Source organism: Austrofundulus limnaeus, unplaced genomic scaffold (genome assembly GCF_001266775.1).
Source record: "Austrofundulus limnaeus strain Quisiro unplaced genomic scaffold, Austrofundulus_limnaeus-1.0 Scaffold2146, whole genome shotgun sequence".
In the NCBI taxonomy this organism is placed as follows: domain Eukaryota; kingdom Metazoa; phylum Chordata; class Actinopteri; order Cyprinodontiformes; family Rivulidae; genus Austrofundulus; species Austrofundulus limnaeus.
The window spans coordinates 1,098-9,765 of NW_013954548.1; the positions used below are offsets into that span (position 1 = coordinate 1,098).

Here is an 8,668-nt window from a genome sequence, read left to right on the forward strand (position 1 = left end):
GTATATGTATACATGCTTTACAGCAAAATTATAATTATTTTTGTAATCAAATAGATGTGTTTTTTGTTGTTATGTTTTCTTGTACCCATTTATTTTCAGATGAACAGAAAGCTGTCGGGTGTGTTGATTTGTGTTTTCTTGGTGTATATATAATATATTTTCTAATTTCTCTCAGTCTTTCTAATTATATTTCCTTTTTTTTCTCTTTCTCTTTCTCCGAAAAAAAGGCAAATAATAATTGTTGACTGTTTTACAGATGATTAATTGCACTCAATGTGATTTTGCACAACTCTTAATTTATAAGGAAATAAACACACTTTGTAATKTTAGATTTCTGCTTTATTTTACAAACTGAATTGTTTCAGTTTTCTTTTGCCATCTTGTTTTAATTAATCTACAAGTTTGTGTGAAACAGTTAGATAAGAAGTAGATCTGAAGATTAAGACACTGTTTATTAGAAAACTAAAGACTAAATGAGCTACGTTGACGCTGCATGTCTCTGATGCTGTAAGACTGGGTTCTGGTTCTGGTCCTGGTGGTGAAGTCTCCCTGTGTTTCATGCAGGTAACGGTGAGCAGGGGAAACCGTTTCCTCTGACAGACGCTGACCGGGTGGACCAGGCCTACAGGGAGAACGGCTTCAACATCTTCGTCAGCGACAGGATCTCATTGAACCGCTCCGTCCCGGACATCCGCCATCCAAAGTGAGTTGTGTTGTTTGTGTAGATGTTGTGGAAGAAAACCACAAAGCAACACGTTCTCATGGCCTCTAAACTGAAAAAGATAAAATCAACATGTTGCAAAAAGCAGAAACTACTTTTATTTTGTTTCTTTTAGTGGAGGACGGCAGGAGCTGCAGAGCTGAAATGACATTTTATGAACAACCTGTGAAGAAAAAACTAATTATTCCCTAAACTTCTGTACATTTGACCCAGTTTTAACTGTTTATGATGGAGTCTGAGGCAATAAGCCCAGTAAACCTTCATCTGTCTGTTCTTAATAATAACATATCTAATAATAAAAAATATATATTTCTAATTAGTTTACACTGCTACTAAAACATGTCGTACATCTAACTCGTCTTTTATCTTTAGGAATAAAAACAGAATTATCTACAATTGGTTTTATGGTTTCCATTAGTTTGTTTTGTTGTTTTTTGCCATATTCATGATATTTTTAAAACGTGTGTATACTCTRTAACAGAGTTAATTATAAGTGGGCGTGTTATTTCAAGCACAAACTTAAAGGAAACCTTTGGTGTGTAAAAGGTTAAATTCTCCAGCTCAGCTCTGTTTAGGACCAGAATGAGTCACAGAGGTAAACAAAAATAAAAAATCTGCAGCTGAATGAGGCCTCGTGGGAAAACCTGCAGTTAGTAAAGACGAGATCATAAACAACCAACAGGTAGAAGCAAAAACACCTGAAAMTGTCCATTAAAACTGGAAACCTGTAAAAAGGTCAGAGATTAGAACTGTTTTTATTTGTTTCTATTGAAGCTTTACTTTTATCAGCTGCTGCAGGACGGTGCTGAGGTCTGTTAGCAAAATAATTCTTGAACAACTCAATGGATTGTTAAGAATATTTGAGAACTTATAGGTGCACATCTGCACAGGATTACATTCTGGAGTCAGTCCTCCACATTACAAAGCGTTTGTGCAGATTGATAAAACATGTGACTGATCCCCAGCATATAATCTGAGAGCTCACAGATTAAACAATACGAGGAGATATTTAAATTTTCTTAAAACTGTAACTACCAGCTCCTCAGAGATGACAGGAATTCTGGAGGTTTTTGTCCGTCAGGTTGAAGGTTGTCCTCTGAGCAGAGCGAAGCCTCAACAGACGCCAGCAGCCAGCAGCACAGGTGTTTGTAGTTTGGACCACTTCCAGCTGACTCTGACTCATTAAAGAACAAAATACTGAAAATAAACACATCAGCAGCTCTGAAAAAGTAAAACCCTGTAAACATCTTCAGACCCGCTGACCCGGTTCGTCACGGATCAGCCGTCAGAGCTTCTCCTCTCGCTGACAGCTGACAGGTGCCTCCTCCTGACCCCCGCCATCACTTTCACGTAGAAACTGCTCTAAACGGCTCCTCCTTCATCCTTTTCTCTCAGATTTATGAATCTCCCCACCTTCTGCGACCTCTCCTGCCWTCAAACAGGCTTTTTCCATCCTGCGCTCCTCCGCCGGCGGGGCATCGCTGCAGCGCGCTCCATCAAAGCAACGCTCGGCAGAGAGTTCTTTAATGCTCCCACGCTGCAGCTACCAGGGGACCGGGGTTCAGGCTGCAGAAGGGATGTGGAGTCAAAATCTAGAAGGAGTGAATGGAAAGCATCCAGAGTTAAACGCTTGATGTGCTTTGCTCTGGTTCAACCGTCTTCCTGCAGGAAAATCGTCCTTAATGTAGGTGGAGCTGTCAGGTTTTCCCCCACTTCTCCTCTTTGAGGGTTTTTCCATCTTCAGTGATCTTCAGCTCGTCTGTTGCTCACCTCACTGCGTTTTAGGACAGATTCTACATCAGTAGATATTTCTGTCTTCTTTCACCTGCTGTTTCTCACTGCTGAGGKTCCTCAGAGCTCTCATCCACTTCCATTAAGTCTCAGAATGTTCTCTTTAAAACAGGAAGTGAAGTTTTTAACTCGTCACATTGAAGGAAACTCACATTGGAAGTCAGAATGAGTTCRCAGGAACCAGTTGATCTCTTCTAAAAATYTTTATTCAAAMCCTGACTCAGTCAGCTACCAAGCAGCYAGCAGCAGRCTTGAGWMTRAAAAGGGCCTTGGGTCTYATCAGAACCAAAACAATCCCTCACAGTCTGATCTAAGACAGAGACTGCCTAATGTTTCACGATGAATCAACCTCTTAAAGCAACGTTTCCCTCTCACTTCCTGGTCACACCCCTGGAGGCGGTACCTTTTCCGTCAAATATTAAAATGTAACCAACTTTGTTTATATTAAACAGAATGAATACATTGATAAGAAACACTGACTCTGTTCCTCTGTTTAAACTTTACAAGACTGGATTTTAAATTCAGTTAATCAGTCTAAAAATGTCCTTCAGCACAAAACCCTGAACGTGATTATCATAATGTGTTCAGACCGAGCGAGATTTGAGCGTCAGGGGCGTCTGGTTTACACGCAGCAGAAAAAGTCTTTACAAGCAATTTTAAACCAACTCCTTAAAAAAACAAACGAGTCCCCGACTCGTTTTGACGTAAAACCGTCCCTCTTTAGTTCCTACTGAAACAAAGACAGAGAGGCTAGCATCGTCTAAAGCTAACCTGCCATTAAGCTGGAAAAACTCCTTAAAGCAATTCAAACAACTCCTTAAAAACGAGTCCCCGACTCGTTTTCATGTAAAACCAACTGCAGAGAGTGAAAAGGCGTGTGTCTAAAATATTAGAATAAATTTTCACTGGGCCGAATGAAATTAGCTTTAGCATTTCCACATAGTGACTCAATGCATTCTGGCTAGCGTGGCCTACTTAGCAATTTTAGCTCASTTTAGCTAATCCAAAGCAAATATTTCATAAGCTCACTGTATTTCCGCCAAGAGGTTCGGTATCCTTTCAGYATCCGCTTCACCCGTCCGTCGCCGAAACGGAGAACCACCAGTCCCGGTGCCAAGTAGGACTGCCACAAACTATTATTTTTATAATCGATTAATCACCGATTATTTTTTTGATTAGTCGACTAATCAGATCATAAGTTAATTGAATATAAAACATATATAAAATATATAATATATAAAGAGCTTATCGTGCCAGAATGCAGCTGCTATTATATAACCATGGTTAGATTTTAGCTATATGCTAACTAAAAATAATAGCTGTGGAAGGTAAGTTCTGCTCTGCAGATATTACACAGGTTTCTCTTTCATTGTCTTAAAATGATCCCACACTTTGAGCTCTGTTGTCAGGTAGCCATGATACCAGAGCCTGTCTGTATAATGTCTTGTGATGTCCACGGCCTACCCCAGTTACCACTACTGTGCATGTGTGTCAAGGACAGAAAGAAGATGATTAATCGATTATTAAATTAGTCATCAATTATTTTAATAATCGATTAGTCGTCGATTAATCGATTAATCGTATCAGCCCTAGTGCCAAGCAGCGGAAAGAAAACGACAAACTCCGTTAGTGCTGTCCCCTGCCTCTTGCTGGCCCGGATGGGCAAAGCGCAGCCAAAAGTCCCCGTGAGTGACGCCAATTGTAATGGAAAAATATTCCACTCAGGCAGAAACACGTGAATAAAACAAGGTGAACTTGTGTGGTTTGGTCTCATATTATTTAATAGAAGTTGCATGTGCAAGAATCAAGAATCAAGAATCAATATCAAGAATCTGTGRCAGTAATCAGTGAGAGATACAGGACTGAACATGTCAAGGTAACTTAACACTTAGGGATGTTATATAATACTTCCACCACAAGAACCTTCTGCTGCTCACAGTTTAAGAAGTTTTATGATTCATTATAGTTTTCACATCATGATGTTGTACGAGGCTTACTTTTCAGTCTGTCGTTCATCAGGAGGTGACAGAGCCAGKGGTGTGCGTGCCGTGGTGACCTTGATGAGCCACTAGCAGCAGCTCGGTTCTTTTATCCATCAAACCTTCTGCGTTTTTTCAGCCTGGATTCTTACAAAACTGATCCGTATTCAGGCAGATGCTTCGCTCGCAGTTACTTTCAAATAATTGACTAAAAATCTCATTTTCTCCTGGTTAAACTCAAAGCAAACTGAGCTGACAGTTTTATTTTAAATGTAAGACTAAGGTCTGTTCAGCAGAACCACAGAGGTGAGTGGTCGGGTTCTTGGACCCGGGGCGAGGCCGGTCAGAGTGACAGGAGAGTGACAGGTGTCTGACAATGGGTTCCCGGCAGGTCCGGAGCTTCCAGCAGCTCTCATTCATCCCTCAGCTGAATGAYGTGTTGGAGACACGGAGCGAGGCCGAGATAATTACAGCTCTGCAGAGTCCTCCTCTGATCTCACAAAGAGCCTGGGAGAAAGGAAGAGAAGGGCGAGGCAGCAGGTGGTGTGCTTCATTACATCTTATTAAAACAGCAGCACATTGTGCAGGTTGGACCGGTGCCGAGCACACAGGTTCTGCTAAAGGCCGGAGTCACGGGTCTGTCAGTGAGGGGTTCTAATCCTTTCATCAGAAACTCAACCCAGAAACACCATTAATCTCAGCTGGAAGTGATCATGTTTATCTGCCTGGACTGTCAGTAAAATATCTCCTGAACAGATCTGAACAGAACTTTCAGAACCCAGTCATCAAGTCAACCTTTCCAACTGAGGAACGTTCAGACTTGAGTCAAGATGGCCGCCGCAGCTAAACGACTTTAAAAACCCCAGAAAATGTCTGATGCAGCCGTTTTACAGGGATTGGTGTGGTAGTAGCTGAGAGTCATTCATTTCATTTCATTATTTATTTGCATGGAGACAAGTGTTACATATAACAAACACTATAACATTTATGGTTTTAGCTAGTTTGCAATGCTCGTCCCCAGATGAACTTTTAACAATATAACGTTTATAAACAATAAAACAACATGAAAGATAAAATATCATAACAATACAAATCCTAAAAATACGACAGAATATTAGGAATATTTTAATTTAACCAGAATGTRAATCATATATTTATTGTTTTATGTTTTGAAATAAAGATTAATTCTATTGTTATCAGACTGAACCTGACTCTGGATCTGCTTTGGATGTAAAATGGAAATAAATAAGGCACATTTCTAATGTTTAACATCCAGATGAATGTAGCTTATTTTTATCTTAACGCACTTGTTTCATGTTTGCAGCTGTAAACAGAAGCTGTACGCAGAGAAGCTGCCCAACACCAGCATCATCATCCCGTTCCATAACGAGGGCTGGTCGTCGCTGCTGAGGACGGTCCACAGCGTGCTGAACCGCTCACCCCCACAGCTCATCGCAGAGATCATCCTGGTGGACGACTTCAGCGACAAAGGTACGCTCGCTGTGTCCGTGGGACGGACTGCTGATATTTGCCTTTTATTTGTCTCTGCACACAAACAGCTGCTCACACTCACAAACCACTGAGTCATTTGTTTGCTGACTGTTGCCCAAATAATGATCTGCTCAGAAATGAAAGCACCCGGCTGCTGCTGCACAGACCCAAATGTGCTCTCCAGACACTCGCTGATGTTTCTCATAAACAAACGATGCTCACACACCCATAAATACACCGATGAGTCATGTTTCAGAGCTGCATCCCACCGGCCCGGCTGCATGTTCGCTTTATTCAGCAGATCAGACAAACTGTTTCTGAGCACAGGTCCAGGTGCACTTCAGTGTCAGGCTGGTTTTGTTGAAGCTCCTCACTGCCTTCAGAGTCAACAGTGACTCCTGAATGATTATAACAACCTGACAGTTTCAGTATGACCAAATACTCATCTGACTTTGTGGGGCTTTTATTGTGAAATAACAAATGACAAATATAGATAAGAAAAAGGGGTCTCACTAGGCATTCACTGCACAAATCAACTTAAATCATTTTATTAGACTTTACATTAGACTGTACACAGGATGTGTGTCTCATGGTTGTTAAAGACATGTGAGGTTAAATAACTTCTTATAAACCGTATCTGATATTCTAGTCTTTAAATTAATCTGTTTATTTAAAAGAAAACCAGATGGTGTCATGGAGAATAGTCTACGTTTAAAACACTTTGACCAAAAAGGAAAGTAATTATTTTAGAATTCGCATTAATAAAGAGAAAAATGAAGATGTTAACGCTGCTAATATTTCAGATAAACTTCCATTTATGAGTAAATCAGTTTCTTGCAGAGTTTACTTGYTGAACTTCCTCTGAACCTGATTAGTCCCCTGAAGCTTTTATCTCCTAAACTTATTGTTATCTTTAATCATGTCTGAGTAAACTCTGGACTGATCTGATCTCACACTAGAAGAATAAACTGAGAGTGGGTGGAGGGCCTGGGGGCTCCTGCAGGTTTGGTGAACCTGTGAGTGGACGGCGCTGACGCGAGCCCGCCGGTGTTAGCGAGGTTAGCAGGAGAATAATAGAGTTTCTCTGCGTCGGCAGCTTAATCGGTTTGAACTTTGGAGTTAAGCTGCAGCTTTGAACTCTTGCATAATAAATCAAGGGACAAGTGCAGCTTTATCTGCGATGCTGTGAGTGGCTGCGAGAACAAGATATTCATCAGGAAGCTTGGTTCAAGGCCGCTGCACCGTGCATAATTTCCTGTCCTCTTTTCCATTTTCTTCAACATTAAATAATTCAAAGAGTTTATGAAAGGTTTGTGTTTTGTGGGACGAGAAGGAATAAATGGCTGCTGTCAGCGGTTTCCTTGATGATGTTACAGGACGAGCGACGTGCTCACGTCTGTCACTTCCTGTCAGACCCCGCCCACCCTCAGCAACCCTCACCTTGTTTTATTCATCCATGTGGTTTTGTTCTGGTTCCTCACCGCTGACGCCCGCAGGATAAAGAATTGATGAAAAGTTTTTTTCAGATCACAGTTTTATTTTCTGCTAATTAGTTCCTGTGTTGTATAATTATAGCGTTACAGCAGAGTGTGTTTCACAACATTAATMTCATAACTAATGTAGATATTCTGATCTGACTCACAGGATACCTGGGATGTTTTATTTGTTTCTGCTGAGGGTGGTTGCAGAAGAAAAACATTTCTCTTTCTGTTTTATTGAATATTTATTTCCTGTCTTCCTCTGATGGAGTACTGAGGAGATGAAAACAGAAGAAAAGTTTTATTTTATGGATTAATTTTTCACTTTGACACAATAAAATTGTGACTTTCTGGCAAATTTTGACCCAAATGTTGTTGAGATTCACATGATTTATACAAACATGTCATAAATGCAGTGAAAAACAAACATCATTCCTTTATAATCAGCTGAAAAACTGACTTTAAATGTGTTTTTAGTTGTAAAAACAGTTTTACTCCATGAAACCAACCTGACATCTGATTCCTGAGACTCGTGTCTCAATATTTGTTCAATAAATAACAAAGAAGTTTTTGTTTCTAAAAACGTCAGATCGTTTTTATTAAAGTTTTAGTTTGTTAACTTTTATTTTGTTAAATTCTTCCTCTCCAACCTCTTAAATAGTGCGGTTTCTGCCTTTAAACGTTTCCAGATGCTACCGGGTGCTTTTATTTTGAAAACCAGGGTGACAGACGACTTCCTCGAGTTCTTACCTTTGGTTTGGCACCGTTACATAAACTAAAAAATGTCTCAGGGGAGACAGTTAAATGGTTAAAACAAAGCCCAGCTTTTATAGTAACTGGCCTCTGCCTCTTCATCATCCTCATCATCACAGCAGCTGAGCTCAAACTGCATGAAATCAATAAYAACACAAACCTGATGGGTTAAATGGACCAGAACACAGTGCAGACCTAGTTTTTGTATTTCCTTCACATGTGAGTGAACCTGGTAAATGCTTGATGATGTCATCGTTTCTAACTTCCTATGTTTGTTTTAGATCTTTGTTTTTTTTTGTGGGTTGGAATGACATAAGTAAAAGGAAAAAAATTTTATAGGTCCTCAGGTCCTATAGGTATAGGGATCCCCAGTTTCTCCTATTGTTGCAAACCTGTACATGGAGGAAGTGTTAAAGAGAGCCTTGATGTCCTTTTCAGGGGTGCCACCGAGGCAC

General features: G+C 40.3%; 1 protein-coding gene across 1 annotated transcript in view; it reads left to right on the forward strand.

The window, feature by feature from the left end:
• Positions 1-8,668, forward strand: part of LOC106537139 (polypeptide N-acetylgalactosaminyltransferase 10) — a gene marked incomplete at its 5' end in the record, with an annotated part of 25,073 nt that overhangs the window by 668 nt on the left and 15,737 nt on the right. Inside the window, 2 exon segments of the mRNA XM_014034512.1 lie at positions 565-703; positions 5,816-5,982. Coding sequence (XP_013889966.1) covers positions 565-703; positions 5,816-5,982 — 306 coding nt within the window.